Source organism: Pyrgilauda ruficollis, unplaced genomic scaffold (genome assembly GCF_017590135.1).
Source record: "Pyrgilauda ruficollis isolate IOZ18807 unplaced genomic scaffold, ASM1759013v1 scaffold5, whole genome shotgun sequence".
Taxonomy (NCBI): domain Eukaryota; kingdom Metazoa; phylum Chordata; class Aves; order Passeriformes; family Passeridae; genus Pyrgilauda; species Pyrgilauda ruficollis.
In genome coordinates this window covers 15,262,758-15,284,046 of record NW_024526599.1, presented here as the reverse complement: position 1 = coordinate 15,284,046, position 21,289 = coordinate 15,262,758, and the positions used below count along the sequence as shown (strand labels likewise).

Here is a 21,289-nt window from a genome sequence, read left to right as displayed (position 1 = left end):
AGAATGTGATTTTTAAAGCAAGGTGTCTAAAACATGCCTGAATTTTACACCCATGGTTACTGAAGAATATTTCTGCAATTAAAATAATTACACAGACTGAACACAAGATTGATTCAAAGGAAAATGCCTCATGATTTTAGCAACAAGCAAAAAATGCAAAATGTTTCATTTAGGGATGGCTATATATTTTTCCAACAAAACTGGAAGAAGTTGTTCAGAAACTGAGATTTCATTAAAGCTGGAAGGAAAAAAATACAGAAAACCATTTCTTGTTTCTCTACTCTGTGAAAACATTTCAGTCAAATCCACTCCTATGCAGACATCCCATGCAAATACAATTTTAAGATTTCACTCTTGAAATTCAATGCTTATGGAACATTTGTATCTAAAGAGAAAGAAAAGTAACTACATCCATCCATAATGAAAGCAGAGACTAAAGAACTATTTGTAACATACTACAAACCCCTAAATATTCCCTTAAGATAGACTTCCTTTATTCATAATTTTTGACTGGACTAGTGCAAGGGGAGGAGGTCAGTGCACGGACAAACAGCCAGCCAGTCTGCTCCCACCTGTAATCCCATCTCCTCATCCATGAAACTGCCCTGGAACCAGAGGCTGAGGGATTGCTCGGGCTTTGGGTGAACTTTCTATGGCCACTGGTATTTGTCCTCCATCTCTCAAAAGAGATGTACTGCAGACACACCCAATTTACAAGTGGAGGTTGAAGCTGTTCCAAACTTTATGTTACAGGCAATAAACTTCTCTGAAGTTTCTGGCCACTCTACTCACCCAGCCAGCAACGCAGTAATTACACCTAAAAGCACAAATCTGAAGAAAACCTTGCAAAAAAAGATTTCCGCTTCACTCTGCTTAAAACAATATTTAATTTAAGGCTCACATTTTGTGAAACAGGCCACAGTATGGTCCAAGAATGCAAATTCTCACAAGAGCAGAATTTAGAATGTCCTATGAAAATGAAAAAGGGTACTTCACTCTAAAATGCTGTGAAAATTTAAGAGGCAAAGTTAAGTATCATAATGAAATTTAGTACATCATCTTTACTGGCTTACAGGATAAACAGTCCAATTTATAGCATTTACAACATTATCAGATATGGTCAGAAGTTCATCTACAAAGTTCATCTACAAAGTTCATCTACAAACTAAGTCACAGGTCATCAACAGGAAATTCATAGGAAATTATGCAGGAAATTAAAAGAACACAAATGTGCAAAGAAACTAATTTATACCATCTAGGTTCTCCCAGCACAGCTTCCTGTGTTATGATAAACTCAGCTTTCATACTGAACTTTGCCTTTTCCAGGCCACATTAAGTAAGTATTTCTGAACTATCTATTATACTCTCTAAGTCTCAAAATGTGGAGGTCAGATTCACTGAAAAGAGCCATTCCAGTTTTTTTCTTTATACAATGTATCTGGGAAAGGAAATGGTAACTAGAAAAGGTGTTTTGAGATCACTAAATGCAGATTTATCACTATTGGCACCTCAACAATGGGTGTACAAGATCCTTCATTGACACAATACCACAGTGAGGACAGACACCATCCAAACACAAGACATTCTCATATTCCTTCAGTTCCAGCATCCCAGTCAAACTGCTCCTGCACTCTTGATCATGTTTGAGAAGATGACAAGTAGCATCTGTGGGCCTCTTTTACTCTCACATTAGACATGCTTTTCAAAATAAAACCTCTGGTCACTAAGGCACAGGAATAGAGAGAGCTAAAGTTCATCTAGGTTATCTGGACAACTTTTGAAAAGAAAAACTGCTAAACAGAAGCAGCTACTGCTTAATTGTTTAGAGCTGAAAGCTGAATGCACTGTACTGCCTATACCTGTAATGCATCACACAGAAACAAAAGCTAGGAGTAACTTTGCAAGACAGATACAAAATGAAAGACTGGCAAGATGCCTCAGCTGTCTCTCTTCTTGCTCCTTTAGTTAAATAAAAAGACCTAGTATAAATGTGATCACCTTTTCCTTCATTCTTTTTCACAGCACCCAAACACCCACATAAGGTCCACAAATAAAAGCAGTTCAAGTTCATTCTTACTCTGGTGCTTTTACACCTTATGAAATTCAATAAAACATTGAGATGTGTTTTTTCAATATCCCAACTTGAAATTTCTAGTGAATTGTGCATTTGTAGCTATGTTCTGCAGACAGTATTTCCCACTGAAGCAACAAGAAAACACACATATACTTTAAAAATTATAGGAATCACATAATCTACAATTTGATGAGAAACAGAACTATTTTTTGGATTGTGAGGAGTTGGTTGACAAGGTAGTAGTGATAGCAGTACCGAATAGCACTCACGCCACATCATTTACTGCTGCTATTATAAACAGGCTCTCTCTTTTGGCTTGCAGGAAGTGAGATGGAAAATTCTAAGAACACAGTGTTGATCTGAACACAGGATTTCACTTGCAGAACGAGACTGCTAGGTTCACACTGAACACACCTATTACTGGATGTCTGTTCCTACCCACCACTACCAAATCAAAGCCTGGGTTGAGAAAGGATCCTTTCTTTGTGATGGGCAATATTACAGTATAAAACAAAGGAGAAGATTCTCCTACTGAACCGATTAAAACAGAAGTGCAGAGAACTGCAGAAACAGAAGTACCCAGGAAAACAAAGTCAGTGACTGATACAATTGGGAATACTCCCTCACCTACTAACTTTCAAACCCAGTGATTTTAATCTCCCTTTGAGGGACAGAAAAGGGAAAGTTGCTATCCTCTTTGTAATGAATTCAAGCCTGTTGAAGATCAAGTTTTCTTGTTCCAGTTACCTTTTGCAGCCTGTTTAAAAGCTGCCAATACAGATCAGGATTCTGTCTAAACTAGACTGCTCTACCCACTCCATCATGCTGCACACCCAAATATACTTATGGTAAAGCCAGGTCTTCCTTTTTCCCCACCCCCCTCCACAGGCAATTTGAGCAAGATAATTCCAGCACCTATATGTCATCCAAGAGTGAGATACAAAACAGCATCAGTAGAGCAGCCAACTCAATAAAATATGCTGAAAAAAGGAAGCCAGTAGCTATAAACAACTTTCATACCCTTTCATAGCTACAGGCAGTCACTAGGGAGCAACAAATACTGGTTTGGGAAATTTTTGCAACTTCAATATTCAAGCATTTTCCCTAGAACTACTCTGGTTACTACTGGAGTTGATACCAAAAATTCTGCAAGAACAAGTACAGAAGAAAAATTTCCTGAGACTCTTAGAAAAGCTTTTAACCTTTGTTTCTGCTTCCTGTCCGAGCTAACTAATCTGGAAAAAAAAGATCTATAAATGAAAGTGTTCAGTTTAAGTTCAGGCACTCAGGTCTCAGTTTTAATAGTCACTATCCTTTTTCCCCTCTTCTTATAAAAACTAAACCCAATGGTTGGACAGAATTGCATGAAGCATTAATTAGTTACTTCTTACAAGGGGCAATCTATATTTCTAAGCAAAGATTTACATCTACACCACCAAACCCATCAGATATCCAGTTTTGGAAATTTAATGGTAGTTTTGTCATTTACACTAATGGGAAGTATAATGTTTTTCAAGGAAAAAACCAAATACCATTGTGTTATTTAGCAATTCTTACACAAGCTCTAACTTACCTGACAATTTTTGGTCATGACTGATACTGTCTGGCCACCTCCACCTATGTAAAAGCATGCTTAGAGGGATCCAAGAGTAACTGTACCTGCAATTTTTTTCAGCACTGCATTACTTGAGTCATGGCCCAGAATTTGGATTTGATTCTGTTTTAATGCTGTTCACAGAGATATTTTACAACCTGCTATGGGATATAGAGCAGAGTCATGCTAAAGAACCTTCCAGAAAACTGAAAAGAAACCCCCAATTTTTGGAGGATTTCTACAACATGCTTAGCAAAATAGAATCTTTCTGGCCTTATGATGGTACTTAAATGTCTTCAAACCGTGCAAAGAATGTTACAAAGATAGTAGTTTACTCTGGGATGAACTCTCCAGCATGCAAATGAAGGCCTATTGTTGCTCACAGCTGAACAGGTCATCAAGCTAACCCAAGGTGATCTGCAGAATCCTCACATTTCAGTCCCCTCCAACAAATAATGCATTTTGCAAAGATGTGGCTGCTATTTAATTCCAAAATGTCAAGATATTCAACACCCTTTAGGTTCATCAAGTGTTGCCAACAGGGTATAACCTCTACACCTGTGAGACTGGGAGCTATTTGTGATGAATCAGTACTGTGTTTGTTCTGAATCCTTGTCTACTCTTCAAAGAGGAGCTTCCTGTAACTTCAGTGGTCTGTCATGATACCTAGTGTGCATATAGAAAAATTACTTCAGTCACAGGATTATGAGAAAACACAACTAGAAATGTATCCAGATGCAGACTGACACTCCAATACAAATGTCAATGACAGCCTTTGGTGACTTGATCCTGGAGTACCTGGAGTGGCCCCCCAACCTGGCCAAAGGTCCAAGCAAACCAGCAGACAGAACATGGAGACTTTGAATGCAAGCAAGAGCAAGGGGCTAGGAAGGAAATTAACCTGGAACTTAGCCCTGCAGAGATGAGTGCTTTGAACTGAGATAGAAACATGAACAGGTCTAGGTAAGATAGGCAGACACACAGTCTTCTCTTTCTTTGTTATATTCATTCCTCTTGATTTTACTTCTAATGCCATGAAGAAAAGAGACACTCTGGATCCCCACACTCATAGGTCACAACAGCCAGGAAGAGCAACAGGTACTCAACTGCAGTTTGGTCACACAAGCAGTGCTCAGAACACTGCCCACAGCTCGGTCTAAAAGTGAGCTCACGGGTATGCAGAAAATGTCTTGGTACCTGGTGGGCAAGGACCAGGCGTACACAGGTTCTGTCACATGTGTGACAAAACACACAGGCATGGGCACAGTACTGTATGTGAGTTAATACCACACATACAACCGCAGGAATGAAAACCAGGGCTCCACAGGAGAGAAGAGCCTGTCTTTTGTATTCTTTTAGGCAAGAAACTGGGGAGAAAACAAAATTAAGTAGAAACTATGCAAAAATGACTGGCCCATGAACTTGAACCAAGTTTGTGGTCTGAACACACACCACACTTAGATCCTTCCCCTATATCAGGATGCAGTGAAAGTTCCTAATTCTCTGTCACGGTAAGTAGATGCCACAGAGACCAAAAGGGACTGGAAAAACACAGTGAGCCCAGTAGTAACCTCCCAAGCAATAAAGCAGGCACAGCCCCTGAACTAACTGAACAGAGTGACCCTCTCAGAGTTCACCAGTTCACCACAGACTGCAGCAAAAGAGACAGAGCAGGATCCAGGAGGTAAAGCTGGTCCTACTGGCCACTGACACCCATAAACTCTCAGGTTTAATTGTCCCAGCAATGGGTCTGGCCTAAAACAACATAAAACTACTCAGAATTCAGGGAAGCAAAGAGATCACATTACTGTTAAGAAGATATATGGGAAGCTGTTTCTTAATACCACATTTTAAAAAAAGAAGGTGATGCAATACTGATTATTCCATTAAATATTAATTACCACACAGCTGCTTTCAAGCTACAACATATTCCTTTAGATAACTGAATTAAGGGACATGAGAACTGAATAAGCTTTGTGTGTATCTGGCGCTTCTCAATTACATTAAACTGAGTTCTTCAGCTCATGTGTAATCATCTCTAAATATTAATCTTTAGACTTAGAGGTTCAAGATTTAAAAAAAAAAAAAACAAAAAACCAAAAACTTAGGACTCTCAGATTTGCTCAGATGACTCCCAAGATACTTCTTACTGTTCAAGGAGCTTGAAGAGCTTGTCCTAGACCTTTCATCAAACATTCCTGAAAGAGAGAATGAGGTTACCTTTTCCTCCTACAAATTTTAATTTGCATAGAGATACCATCAGTTGGACAGCAGGGTTGCATACTTCTCTTCTTTCTCTTCTACTTGAACTTGGTAATCAAACTCCAGTAACAGCAGACAACACTGAGACTGGATTTTACTCTTCAGCTTTGAAGGACTGAAACCTCTGCAACAAAAATGTAAAGCAAAGAGCAGTAAAGTAACTGCACACTTTTCAAAGGTAACCTCCAAACAACCATGCTCTGGAATTAGTTTTTACCATTGCAGAAAGCTCTTCAGACATCCCTCCGTGCTGTGACTGTTACCCTAGACCACCTCTATCCATCTCAAACTGACATATTACCTCCAACACCAAAACTGTCAATTAAAGTAAATGAAGAAGGCTGCAGGAAAAGTTTTCAAGAGCATTACTCAGTTCCAGGAATATTAAATGGCTGGGTTGACCACAGGGTGCAGCTCCTCTCTCTGCTAAAACAAAATCCAGGACTTGCTTTTGTATTTAGAAGGAAAAAAGGAAAAAATAAAAAAAAAAAAAAAAAAAGGCAAGAAGCTTCCAATATTTGAAAAGCTATATATATACTTTCATTTAACTGTTTGGAGACCTCCAAAGTTGCATTAAATTTTATCCTGCTTGGCAGCTGCATATGATTTCTTTCTTTTCCCTTGAATTAAGCAGCAATGTATCACAAACTTCAAGTGTATTTCCCCCTTTTCAGCAAGAGGTACTGTATACATGTATATGAATTGCATTGGATTCAAACTTTCAGTCTCTCTTCTCACACAAGGTCGAAGCTCTACATTGTTGTAATTTTCTTTTTCAGTGTTTTTTCTCCAAGACAGTCCTCCACTGGGAAATTAATATTCTGCATGAACAATGAACTCCTTGCATGGCCTTTGAACCTAGTGGTTGCTAGGAGGCCTAAAGAAACCCTGGAGTACAGCCTATTTAATAGCACGTATCAAGAGATTATTCAGAAGCAAAAATGTGTGATTTTCTAAATTGTCTGCCTTTTTCTCTCCTTACTTCCATCTCCATTCATCTGTCAAACAATCTTTAGATTTCATATGAATTGCATCTGCATCAATTTTCTATAATTATGGGCAGTTTGTTCCCCAAGTATTGAAAATGTGACTGGCCAGCCACCAATGCTGCTTAAAATCAAGCAAATATCAAACTGCTCCTTACTCAGTTTTACTGAAAAGGCTGCTTAAAATCAGATGTGCTTCACCACTGTAGCATGAGGTTTGCACTCCCATTACAAACATGGTTCTGTTAGGGACTGTATTTTCCTCACACAAAACACCACGGCATTGACGGCAGCACCATTACTCAGTATTTCTCTGTGCTGAAAGAAATATATATAGCTTCTCCATTCAATTCAAGCATACTTGAATATTAACATTTCAAGCTTTTTAGCATCTCGTTGAAGGTTGTTTGATTGTATGCATTTCCGTATTTTCCCCCAGCATAGCAATTGAGGCAAAATCCCAAGGTTTCTTTCCCACCCTCCACCCCATTCCAAACAATGAGGCATTTAATTAAAAGATAACCACAACAATGTTAATGGTGATGAGGTTAAATGGTTGGATAAACAGAGTGCAGCCCTCTGAAAAGCCCATGTGTTTCAGGACACTTTCTCCCCTACAACACTCTGGGTGACAAAGAAAGTATTTGTATTCCTGATCCTCACAATTTTTACACCAGTGGACTTCCTACAAATTTCCTGCAAGGAAGAGAGTTTCCTTTAAACAGTGAGAAGTGTTTAGACACAGTAGCTATACCTCCCAAAACTAATATCTGGAAAGGCAGTCAACAAGAATCCTTTAAAAAAAAAATGAATGTGGCAACTATCCATTATGAGAGAACAATTAAATTTCCAGATAAAAGCCTAACAAGCTGTTGTTAGGGATGAAAAAAAACCAACAACAACAACAAAAAACAAACAAACAAAAAAAAAAACCAAAAAAAAAAACCAAAACAACAAAAGCGAACGGACACAAGCGAGGGAAGGTTTCAATGAAGTCTCCCTCCAAAAACTTTAGCAAATTAGTAAAACTTAACATGACATTTGTTCTTATCTTCAGTTGTTGCAATTGAAATCAGTACCCTCTATATTCATAAACAAGTATTCCTGGTCTGGAGATTACTTTAAAATATCTATAGCAGACTAAAATTCTGTGTCCCCTCCTACCTCTCAAGGACACAGGTATCTGCCAACAAATGCAGGGTGACATATCTGATTCTGCAGATTGCTGGTGTTCAACTGTTTGGTTGGTTTGTACCAATCTTGCCAACAAAAAGCTTTCACAGAGACAGAGCACTTCGTTGAAGAGTTAAAAACAAGCAAGAACCACACCACTTGGCACAAAATGCTCACGTGAGCTCCTTCTCTTTTAAATATAGGCTTTCACACTGAAAGAAGGGCCTAAAAACTACTGACTTCAACAGATCTGACACAGGGTATTTCACATTGGGAATACCAGGACATTCACCCAGAATAAGAAAAATCTTTGCAGTATTGTCAGATTCAGCTTTCCAGACACTTTCAAGTCCTGCAGCACCAACGGAGCAAGTCAACCACTCCACCAACACAACCATTCTCCTCTTCAGTTGTTCAAGCACAAATTTTCCCTGTTGTTTCCACCCACTATGTGACTTCCCAGGAACCAGAGCACCAATTGCCAAAATGGCACAACACTCTTACACGAGCAGATTTTTCAATAAAATGCATATTATTCCTCTTGTACTTGGGCATTAAAGAAAAAACAGTCACAAGGCACTTTTAAAACATGAAAAACCAATCCTGACTAAAGAGATATGTTTATTCGGGCCAGAGACAGGAAAGTGAGCATATAACTGAAAACCACAATCTGTGGCTCAACCTTCGCAGCAGAAATGGGGCGGGAGGGGACAGCAGTACAGGGCTGGAGACGTTTTCAGTAATGCATTATAAATACCTTAGTTTTCTCCTTTAAAGGAATCTGCCTACTCAACCTAAATTGTGCCTCAGAGGGAGAAACGTGCCTTTGTGATAAATTGGAATTTGCCATCATAATAATGAAACATTATGTCCTATCATCACAATAAACAGGCAGCAGAACAACAAAGGAGGTTTCCAGGATTTTCTGCCCCCGGCCCCCTCCCCATCAGCATTTTCCCAAGTCTTCTTCTGGGCGTTTAAGAAATGCCTTAATTCCAAGGCCATTAAGATGCATTTCTGGATGGAGCAGATTCTACAAATAGTACTGAAGCTTTCCAAAATCCCACCAGCACTCCATCGGAGGCCAAGCCTCTCCCTGATGTCTGCCTTTCCCTGCGCTGTTTTTTGTTTTGCTTGTGCTTTCTCTTTCCCATGCACAAACATGTTGGTGCAGTGTCCATTATTTCCCTACGGCCTTCCTTGAAAACCACTGACAAATGAATATACATGCACGTGTGTGTTCCATCACATACATAGGTCTGGTCTTCTCTACACCTCAAAAAACAAATGCAAATGTGTTTACAGTCATTTTCACGAACACATGCCTTGCAATTGCAGAAACATGCAGCTGAAAGCCTGAGAGTCTGTAACAAGACAACTGCATTTGCAACCCTTTTCCTTTCCAAAATGGAAAAACACGAAAACCTGATGAGTTTAGAACTAGAGTTCACTGCATTTAAAGCAGAATGTGTGGGAGAGCGGTAAATATCCAGCACATGCTTTTACGCACAAAAGGCGCAAAGGGCTCCATGCTCTGCACATCCAGTCATTTTTGTCTGCTCTTCCGCAACACAGATGCAATCGTTTTTCTCACACATTTTATTTCACTAGACTAATAGATTTTAAACACCATATTGCGAGGACACCACTGTGAATCTTGCAGAGGTACAAAATGGTGGATGTATGCTATTTTTTTTTTCATTATTCCTAACAACTCAGCCTCCCCGATCGCAGGCTCCCCTCCGTACCCACCAACACATCCTTCCCAGCCAGACACACATCCCGAATCAGGCTCGCAATAAAGCTCTCTCGCATACACAAATTATGTTACAAACCTGATGTCATGTAGCCCCGTGATGCCTGGGAAATAAAAGCTGGGGGGAAGTGCTTGTGCAGTCGGTAGTCCTTCTCGCTGCGGGACCTCATGCGGTCTGAGGCCCGGTCGGAGAAGTCGGAGCTAGGCCAGGCCCGCCGCAAGGTCGTACTCCGCGTCTTCTTCATCCTGAGGATGCCCGAGCCTACTCCTCCCGCCGCAGCATGGGTCAGGGGTGCGCGCTGCCGGGCATCAGCCTAGCGCGGGCACCGCCGGAGCGCAACCTGCGCGCATCTCTCCGCTCCCTCTTCTAGGGCGCCAGCCGCAGGTCCCTTCCTTTTTTTTTTTTTTCTCCCTCGAATGATCCAATTTTACACACGTCCCACAATGCATTACACTTCATTTGCAATCGGTCCGGCTTATAGCTCCCAGATTTGCGCGGAGGAAAGGCACGTTATGTGGCTTCTCAGGCAAAAAAAGGAATGGGGGGGGGAGCCGAAGGGGGGCTGGGGACGAGAGATGTGCAGCGTGGGAGCTCGGGGGTCCCGAACAATGGCCCAATTCAGCCCGGCCGTGCTTAGCCAACTGTGAGCCCCGACACAAAAGGCCCAAACAAACGAGGAAAATCCCGCGGCCGCCGGCTGCGACCCCGACCGCGGCGCGCCCGGCGCTAGGGAGGAGGCGGCAGCTCCCGGCACGGCGGGAGGAGCGGCGGGAGGAGAAGGAGGAGGGAGAGGAGAGGAGGGAGGGCCCACAGACGCCTCTCTCGGCCGCGGGACGAGCGGATGCAGCCGCGACCCCCCCACCCGCCGCCACCTTCCTCCTCAGGCCCGCGGCGCCCGGGCGGCCGGCAGCGGCCCACGGCCCCCGGCAGCGCCGCGCCTCGCCATGGTCGGCGTCGACTCCCGCCCGCCTGTCCCCGGGGCTGGATCGCCGCCGGCTCCGCGCTAGGGAGGGCCGGCGCGGGAGAGGAGGCCGCCGGCCGCTCCGCCCCCGCCTGCCCGGCCCGCCCGCCGCCTGCCCTCCGCCTCGCCGCGCAAAGAGCAGCCGCTGCCGGAGCGCCGGGCACCGCGCCGCCGCCCGGGCTCATGCCACTCCCGCCGGAGCCGTGCTAGTCCCGCCGGGCTCCGCGCTCCCCCGCGCGGCACCGGCTCGCAGGCGCCCGCGTACAAAACCCCGTGCACGGCAGGGACCCGGCCCCCTCCCGCCCGCTCCCGCTCCGCCTCCTTTCCGTCCGTCCGTCCTTCCTTCCTTCCTGGTGGTGGCAGTGACGGCGGAGCGCCGGGGCCGGGTGCGCAGCGCTGGGCACGCCGCACCGCCGGGCTGCGGCCAGCGGGCAGGGAGAGCGGCGGGCAGGGCGGCCTTGCGGGCCGGGCCTGGCCATCGGCCCCTTCGGGCGCCGCTGCCGCCCCGGGCCAGCCGCGGGGCGAACGGACACAAGCGAGGGAAGGGCGCCGGGACAGATGTGCATCCCCGGGGCACCCCTGCGCACAGCCTGCGGGGCTCACCCACGCATCCTCCGCCGCCTTTCCCCATCGGTGCCTCAAGAACCGGCTCTCCCCAGGAGGGCCCAGTCAGCCACACCGCCACATTGACAACCCACCACACGCCACAAGGGTATCCAGGACACCCGGGCTGCCCCCTCACTGGCGGGAAGGGGGCTGCCCACCCTCTCACAGTAGCTCACACATCTACTCCCAGGGCACCCTCTTGAGTGGGGCCTGGCCACCCGGGCATTATATGAACTCCAGTTAACCAGAACCGTGCAAAGGGACTCAGTTCCTCCTCTGCAAGACAGCTCTGAGCACGCCCGGTGTCAGGTGCTGCCACCGTTATCAGTGGGGACAACTGCAATGCAGGGATGTGAAAATGTTGCTTTTGCAGCTTCGTTAAATTACTTATATATTTACATTTTTATAATTAATCCTTCTTACAGTGGTTTGTGTCACATTTCTAAGAGCATGGAAAAACTGAGGAGTGTAATTTTGTAACTGGCAATTTTCAATAGTGGTGAACCAGTCAAAGGATGACCATCAGTGAATTAACTTACTTCCAAAGCCAGAGGGCCATGAGATATTATCCCTTAGCTGCCTTGCTGCATGGCTATGGGTTAGTCACTTCAGCAGCCACCTCAGCCCATCTGGCTGTGCTCCTGCGGACACACACATACACACCACAGAATTATTCAGAGGCTCGTATACGGCAGTCCCTTTCGTATGAGTAGAATATCTGCCAATGAAACTCAGCAAGAAAGTTAAAAGCTAAATGCTACGGGGTTCTTTCTCATTCAGCCTCATCTTTTTCCAACTGTGAAAAACTATCAGGAAAGACATGTTTCCACTGATGCTTTGTATACTGGTAGCAACAGGAAAAAGTTAAGATGAGAAAAAAGATGGCCTAGAGCTCCTTTAATAAAAACATAAGATTTTCCATCATAAAACTTACTCATCTAGCAATTTACTCATCAACCTACGCAAAGCTTATAATAGAGCATGTTTTCACCCTCAGACCAGAAAAACCATAAGAACTTTTAGAATCATTCCATTTTTCTTCTTGAAGGCTGAGCTTGGGGTAGATTGGTTAGCACTACCTAGATAAGTCAAACCTAAAAAATGTACCTATTTTACCAGATGTAGAAGCAAATTAAATTCTATCTAGGAGCATAAATTCACATTGCACTATCTGAACATTGAATGAACGATGGCTTTGCCTTTCCAGCAGTCAAGAAGTGGTTGAATATAGTTGGCCAGCTAACTTCAACTTATTGCTGAACTAAACTCAACTTTTCTCCTAGTCTAGACACAGCCCTAGATATCAATCTGTTCCATTAAAAGACGACATGAGACAAGAGACAAATAGGAATCAGCAATGAGGAAGAAAAATGAGGTCAAGAAGTAGAAAGACAGAACAAAGCAGGACACACACACAAACACTCACAACAACAAACAAGGCCACAGTGATCTTTACACTGGCTTTTTGTATAATTATTCCCAACTAAAATATTCTAATAAGTATCAAATAAAAAAAGATGGGATGGCTCTGCAACTGTCAGATAAAGCACACACCCCAATTCTTTTCAAGCAATTTGCTGTGCACTAATGAATTGGTGACAATGCACAGAAGTCTTTCAAGTGGCTTTAATTGACTTAATTTGTACACTTCCATGAATTGTCACAAGGGTAATACAGTACATATAATTAACACATGGTATTGTCTGCTTATCAGTTGTAGGAATTAGACTGGTTCATAGTTCTGGGTACAGCTAATGACCCATTTTCCTTGTGTGGTAATTTTAAATTAATAATAATTTGCTCCTACAACTATGAAAGGAGGAGGGAATGAGAGAAATAAGCAACTATAGTGGTTTGACCATCTGGCAAGATCAATTTTCCCTTCCCACATGTGGGGAGATCTGTTTAAAAACAATTTAAAAACATCTCAGTATTGAGACGTTGTTCCTGTGGTCACCTGAAGTTCCTTTTATCAAGTCTTCTCACAGTTATCTTGTTTGGTTTCAGCTTAAAATCTTCTGACATGGTATCTTTGAAGAGAGGAATTCAGAGCAAGTTTCCTCCTGCTCTTGAATTGTTTGAAGTCAAGTGTTGTTACTGGGATGAATCAAATATATAATTAAAGACCAAGTTTAAGTTTTGGCTGTTTTCTTTGGAATAAGAGCTAGAACTGTGAGTGTAATTGATTTTTTTTTTTTTTTTTTTTTTTTTTTTTTGCTTCAGTGGCCAAACTGAAATAAAACTATTTTATTCATGTGATCTGAAAGCTAAAATTTGAGAACTTTAAAAAAATCCACAACATTTTATTCTGACACATTTAAGTTCACTTTTTTTTCAATGAAGGAAAATAAGTTTTTGGATTCATATGGCTATGTCAGAGCAGAGTAAAGAAAAGATTCTCAGCTATGGAAATTGTCTAATAGAGCTTGCTAGAAGTAAGGAAAAGTTCTTCTTCCAGGCATGAATTATACTAATGGGAATAAGAACACTTATTGGTAGTGATGAGAAAAATTGAGATGGTGGCAAAGCTTGTTTTTTTGGGGTTTTTTTATTCATCCATAATTGTTTTGAGGGGGTTTTGTTTTGGGGTTTTATTTTTTTGTTTGTTTTTTTTGGGGAGATTTTTTGTTTAATAAGGGAAAGGTTAAATTCAGAAGCTTTTTATTGAGAATCAGATAAAGCATTCATTTTTATAATTTGGCATTGACAATCCAACAGGAACCATCTCTATCTTGCATTACTAGGGGGAGAGGTGATACTTGGATAAATAAACCATAGGGGTCTTGGGGAAAAGGTCTGAACTAAACCAAAATTAGGCATCATGCCTGCCTCATAACCTAACAATTCCTTATCAGGAATTGGCAATATAATAGTAGCCACTTCCAAAGTATAGATTTAACATTATGAATTTCAAAAAAGCAGCTTTGTTCCATATCAGATGTTACAAAGGATTCTTATATGTTCAATCACAACCCTTCTTCAGTCCAAGCTCATAAGGAGCCTGAAATATTTTGGAGAAACAATTAAAAATCTTTGCTTCTGAAAATCTGCTTTATCTTTTAAAAAGTGAGAAAACAAATATTACTAAGACTATCTATTGCATGTGATCTTCACAAACAATTACTAGTTGCTGAGCAGACCTGTTCCCATTTTGTAGATGGAAAACCTATAAAAGAAAAGGACATAACTTGCCCAGAAAACTGTAGGAAATCAGTGGCAAATGCACTCTTAAAACTTTGGGATCTCAGCTCCTATTTCAATGTTTATTTTTCCTTATCCGAAAAACAATAATGTAGCAGAGTACAATATGGTGAGCTGTATATACATTTCTCTGCATGTGTATGTATGCTTGTACATATATGGTAATTGCTCTCACGTAATGTGGTATTTCAAGTTTCACCTGGGACTACTTTTTTTTTTCCTCCCTATGACAAACAAGTTTCCATAGGGATAGCAGCAGGCTTCAGTAAGATGGTGGGCTGGTGTTACTGCCTTAGCTACTTCCTTGGCTTGGGGACTGACTGCATGAGGTTTTCAAAATTAAATAAGCACACAAGCCAAATACTAAAATAAAAAAGGCAAAATAATAGGACATGCAAGGAGGAAAGCAATCCCCCTCTTCACTAAGACAAGCTACACCTCTAAAATAATTTTCTCTCAAACTATGCATTCAAAGCCTGGGTTCTCGCTTACCCTGTCACTACCTTGCCTGTTGCACACAGCCTGATGTGGCTGCCTCATGGAGGAAATTAGAAGGGCTTCACTTTATTACTGTCAGCTGAGCTGGTGCCTCACAAGCACCCAACACCACTGGGAGAGCTAAGACTCACAAGATGGCAAGTGCCACAGAGAGTTTTGTGGCATCACACTGCAGGTCTGTGATAGGGGTTCCTTTCCCATGCCCAGCTTCAGAAACAAACAGTACAAATAACATTGGTAATACTGGCACACACAGGAGACTTTGCACTAAGGAAGGCCACAGTCACAGGCACCCAGGTAAAACAGGGAGCAGAGGGTCCTTCTGTGCCCTATGAAAACAAAACCATCACATTCTGTAACACTTTAAAAGGGGGAGATAGGATGCTGTGTGATTCTGGGAAGGAATTGCAAGGTTTTTGAAAGTAGGAGAGAGAGAGCAGAAAGGAATAAACAAAAAATAAAGTGGGGAAAAAATCCTGTAGTACAAACAGTTGTAAAGCAGAGGAGGAAAAATTGAGTGTGAGAAGAGGTGGGAAAAACGTAATTATGAACTTGTGAAAAACCCCAAGCTCATGTATAACATCACAGGCCTTGGTAATCTATGGGTTTATTAGATTTACAGCTCTGCATAATAGAGTTCCTGAGAAAATACATTGCCAGCATCTCTAACATTATAAATCCATGGAGGAGAAAGTTTTCCACGTCATAAACTCACAATTTTCATGTGTGGATCCTTTCGTCTCTCTATTAACAAAGGTTAAGAATTCAAACTCTAAAAGACATGTTTTTAAGCAATCTTTTATGGGTTAAGGAGGTCTGACAATACACCATAGTTGTCTTTGTCTGTAGGAAGCGCTCCTGTTCTCTTCCAGATATTTGCAATCAGATATACTAGCAAGAACAAGCCAGAAAACTCACTCACACCCTTTCTCATCAGTCCTTCGACTTCTGACACTAACACTGTTAATTTGTAACCTCTCACTAGTACTTGTTACTCAAATATGCAAGAGAAACTAAGTAATTGTAATCCATGCTTGTGGTCCAGGTCACAAAAAGAGGCGCCTTCCTTGATGGATTTATTGGCAAGGGAAAAGTTGGGCTTGCCAGACAACTCTCTTCTTGAAAGAGGATTTGAGAAACTCCACCAAAAAGGGTACCACCAAGGCCAAAGGTATAAGTGAAAAAATTTCCAAATAGAAAAAACCAAAAATGTTTCAAAGCCTATCACAAGCAAGTCTTCAGTCTTGCTATCAGGTTGTGTTATAGCATGGTAGTAATCCTGGCTTACTTACAGCACCTCTTAAACTAGTTTCAGATCATATTTCTCTCAATGTTATGCTTTGGGAATGTGTGATGACAGGAATGCAGCGCTGCTGCTGCACACGTGCTGTAGTTCACCGATTCATTTTTCTGTGTGCTGCCTTATGTGCTGTGGTATTTATTTTAACTTGCATGACTTTTAAGAAAAACCTGTCTGTGTAATGAGAAGAAAGGCTCCCCTGTTTTCATTCTTTGTTTTTCATGCCAGACCTTCAGATTGCATTTGTGCTTCCTCTGTACAGAAGACAATTGATGCAGAAGGTTTTTCAGTCTGGATACCCAAATCTATCTAAAAGCTAGCGTACAAGCAGAAACACTTGTAGGATACAGCTTTTGTTTTGATGCATGCTTTTCCTCTCCTATTATCACTGACTCAATGCGAGTTAGACAAAATGGGTGGAAGCTGGGCTTGTAACTCCTCAGTGTATAACACTAACGAGGGACGGAGACAAGCCATGAATCCTGCACAAATTTTCTCTCACACATAACAGAATTCTAAAACTTGGAGATGTGGACTTACAGCAATTCAAATCACAAGTCAATTCATTCACCGGCTGTTCTTCCAAAGGATACAGTAGCAAAAGATATGCCAAAAATGTTGGCCTCAACTTTCTTGTTTTCCACTGGTGTCACATATCATTAGTACCCTGGTATTTAAGTAACACACTGATATATGGGGACCAGCTGTACTGTAAATTAGAATAACAGCCTAACCTTCTGCTTTGGGAGTTGAAAAATGGAGACCAAGAAGTCAACAGCCAGTGTAGGTGCCACCAGCAATAAAAGCCATCACAAATTATCTTCCTAGAGATTAATTCCCACATCTCTGTGTCTATCTATTCCCATTCCTCCACAGAGCCTATGTTGCAAAGATGGCACCATGCACATGCAGGCCTTGGGCTCTTGTAAAACTTCTGGGCACTACATCAATACAAACAAGGAGATTCTGTGCGTCAGGCAGGTACTTTTTGAAGAAAAAAATCCACTAAGAAAAAAGGCCCTTGGCAGTAAGAAATGGGCAGTGTTTTGCATCTTGCGTGGCTCGCATTGTCCTGCAAAGAGGACAATGAACGTATTTGATGGGCAGTCCTAAAAGCAGCATACCAAGGGAACTAAATCCCAGCAGCTGCTGTAACACTGCAGAACATTTGCTGAATAACCCACTACTAAGGGCCCTCTCAAAATTCTTGCTTACACAGCTGTGCAATATAGTGAGTATATTTTATAGTTGCATATATATAGTATGTACAAGAGGCAGAGATCTTTAAAACTTTAGAAATATTTGGAGTAGCCTCTTAAAAAGAGGCTACTCCACCCTTTGTAAACAACCTCTTGTCATTCAGTTACTTCCATATGTGCACAAAGCTCTGCCTAAATTAAACAGGCTTTCAAAATAATGGTTTAGTACTGAAAATGTATGGTTTCTACCAATAAGTTTGAAAAAAATGTAAGCAAAAGACAAACTTGCAAATGAAAAAGCACCAATTTCTCACCTCACAGAAAAGTAATTAAATCATTTCTTGGATATTTTATTATAGTCTCAGATTCAGAGGTTGTCCCATTGGCACATACATTTGGGCATGAAAAAAACTCTAGAGAGGAATCAAAAGAACAGACAAAAATTACATGACTACACATGCCTGACTTTTTCTGGAAAATCAATGCAAAATCATTAGTCTGCTTGTTCTCTGGACCAGACTGCAGCACTGCAGAGTCAGTTTGTTCCTGTGAAGGCAGTACTCTTTCGTCATTGGTTTTCAGTGAGACCCTGGAGTTTGTCCCTTCTCTTCTGATTGTGCAGTAGCACCCATCAGAAGGATAACTCCACTCCTGGAACACCTACCCTGACTATCCCTGGTTACCACAGCTTCTTGCCATCCTCCACTTGGCTTTTGAAGCTCTGATGATATTACCCACCTGTGTGCAACCAGAGACAATTTCCCATTGCCCTGTTCAGGTGAAGGTTTATGCAGGCACTACTTGCACTTCCCTCTCTGTAGAAGCTGTTCTTAGCACTTCTCCTGAATGCAGAGATTTTTGTATTCTAGTAGAGGAACAAGAAAAAGACATTTTATAGCACTGGATCTCAAACTTCTCCCACCACCTTGTAAGAAAGTTCAATTCTTCCTCAGGGGTCTAGTGCAACAAAATAATTTTTGTCTTACTAAGTGACACCCTACACAACAGTCGCAATCTGCTAAAGCTAATGTATCAACCCCAGGGAGTCTACTACTTTCTTTTTCTATAAATCCTTCTACATTACTGCGCAGGTGTCAGTTGCTTTGTCATTAATTAATATGGTTTAAATTAAACAGAAAGAAAGGCTTAAATCTAGGAGAGCACTGTTGCTTCCCAGATTTCTGCAGGTCAGTGCAAGATCTTTGACTCGTCTGTGGAGCTAAGCCGAAGGCAGCAGCATCCAAAGCCTCACCTTAGCAAAATGTTTCTAGCACAACACTGCAGTGTCACACCGGATACAAGAACAATCTCTGATGTGAATGTTTCAGCCTATAACTTTCTGACCAGGTCAAGGATAAGAACAAGTGAAACATGTAGATGTTATGAAGAAAAAAAAAATCCCTTATGACAAAGGAATATCATTGTGATAATCAAAATAAAATTGTGAAATTAGGAGAAGTAAATTAATATCAAATTAGAAAATTTAATAAGAAAATTCCTTTGTAATTCTGAAAAGGGTACTCCTCACTTCTACCACAATCTACCACAATACTGTACTTACATCCTTTAAAGCACCTGAATGACAGTAGCATAGGATAAAATTTCTTTCAAAATGCTTTATGTATTAAAATGAACTTTTGCAAGGCACAGAGAACCACTGACATTTAAAATTTCCAGAAACCCAAAAATATCTTTCTCAAAAGAAACAAACATCTTAAGTGAGACCATTTACACGAAATTAAAATTTCCTAGCACTAGAATTCTATTTGAAAGAATCATGTACAAAATTAAGAGCTAGAAACTCTTTAGTCTTCATTAAAACTGATCACTATTGAGCTGAACTCAATACCTATACAACCCAACTGTGGTAAATCTTGTTAGTTATGGTGATCATCTCAGAAACTTTAGCAAGGAGTCACCATGTTCCCATACATAAAAATTTTGAATGCTTTGTATCCCAAGCTGTTCCAGGAATCAGCAAATACTCAGGACAAATGTTTCACAGATTGTTGTATAAAGTAAAAGAAACTCCAAATGCAAGGTGCTCAGCGACTTGCCTTTGATCTTTTTCTTAATGGGGGAGATGTTTAGTAACCTTTCCATCTCTCAGACAGTCTCAAGTAGACCAGACAATCTGCCTTCACAACTGGCAGGGTTCAGATTTGTCAGAGCATGATGCTAGTGTCAAATTGTTTTTGTCTTCCTTCCTCTCTAAAGATGGATCTTACTATTATCCCAGTTGATGGAACCAAGACAAAATAAACACAGACATCAGGACTGAAACAATGACAGACTATCAGAAAAGGCATTTAAGTGCCCACAGTCATCCAAGGAGTAAAAAGTTATAAAAACAAGTACTTTTTTTAATTGCCCGTATCCCCATGTCATTGCTGAAGTACTTAAGAAAACCACAAACCCTCTGGATTTCTACCCACCGCATAGTAATTACTGAAATAACAAAGAATTGGAAAAAAAGTCTTTCCAAAGCCTGATGCTATTACTGAACCGCCAGTGAAAAAATTCTCAGTAACACCCCTTAAGTCTATCCTCCTGCACTCCCTAATCTGAACACAAAAGGTTGGGTTTAAACACCCACCCCCCACCCTGAGATTAAAACCGCCTGCAGTTTTCAGCTTCGGGCCAGCACTGACAATAATCTAAATCCTTGGCTACTGGCTTCATGAAGACACAGCCTACAGAGAGTCCCCCAAAGTTCTTTGAAATGTTAAATACAAAGCAGGAGGAGGTCATAAAGGAAATATTCTTCACAAAAGGAATGGATATCATGTGCAGGCTTTTCAAATACATTTCTCAGTTGATTTGCTTCCCACCACCATTTTCTCAATCCTGCATTGTCTGAAGCTTTTGAAATAAAATTCAGGTATTAAATAAAGCACAAAAATTAGTATTATAAACAGCTGCCAATATATGAATTTGTTACCTTTTAGCTCTCATAAATCTCTCCAATATATATTGTATCTTAATTCTTCTCTGGAAAAACGAATTATTTACCTAGTAAATGGTCCTATAGCAATTACGAAAAGCCCAATATGCAGAAGTAACATACAGGTTTTATTGCATCATCTTCTGTAGCATCTCCCCAGTTACTGCAATAGAGGCCAGTGTGGTTCCCTGCTGCCCTGAAAATCCAGCTATCTTTCTGCCAAGAGCCTTCTAGCATGCACAAAAGGAAGAGGGATTGAGAAACCTGTTTCATCCACTCTTATCCCATAAACTAACAAGCCTTTTCTCCACTGCAGCTTTTCTCAACAAAACCAGGTAATTATGCAGGATGGGATTTTCAAGGTAGGCAAAAGGAAAAAAACGCAGTCAGTTCAGCATGCCAGCTTTGCGAAGTACTGTCACCTCAAACTCTGAGGGACTTGCTTGCTGTGTGGGGGAGCAGGCAAACACAATCATGCCCTGCAACTGACACAGGGCCCAGCTGTAAGCAATGAGCTTTGTGGTTCAAAACTGTTGGTAGGCAGTAACATTTTCCTGTCCACTTCCATTCTTTTGGAGGCAAACAGGATGGTAGGAGCCTTATTTCTGTCCCTTGTCTCACCCTGAACACTCAGTGTCTCTCTTTTCTCACATTTGGGTATCATTTATGATACCCAAATGAGAAATCATACTCAATGATAAAATCTTTTACATTCATTTTTACATTAATTTTGA

At 41.5% G+C, this 21,289-nt stretch overlaps 1 protein-coding gene across 2 annotated transcripts in view; it reads right to left on the bottom strand.

Annotated features, from left to right (window-relative positions):
- STOX2 (storkhead box 2) overlaps positions 1 to 21,289 on the bottom strand; it is a 138,754-nt gene that overhangs the window by 57,049 nt on the left and 60,416 nt on the right. The window contains exon 1 of one of the 2 annotated variants that reach the window (XM_041480015.1): positions 9,925 to 10,093. The exons of the other annotated variant lie outside the window; for it this stretch is intronic. Coding sequence (XP_041335949.1) covers positions 9,925 to 10,090 — 166 coding nt within the window. The 5' untranslated portion in view covers positions 10,091 to 10,093. Of the gene's footprint in view, positions 1 to 9,924; positions 10,094 to 21,289 lie in introns of those variants that run through there. 2 annotated transcript variants of the gene reach the window in all.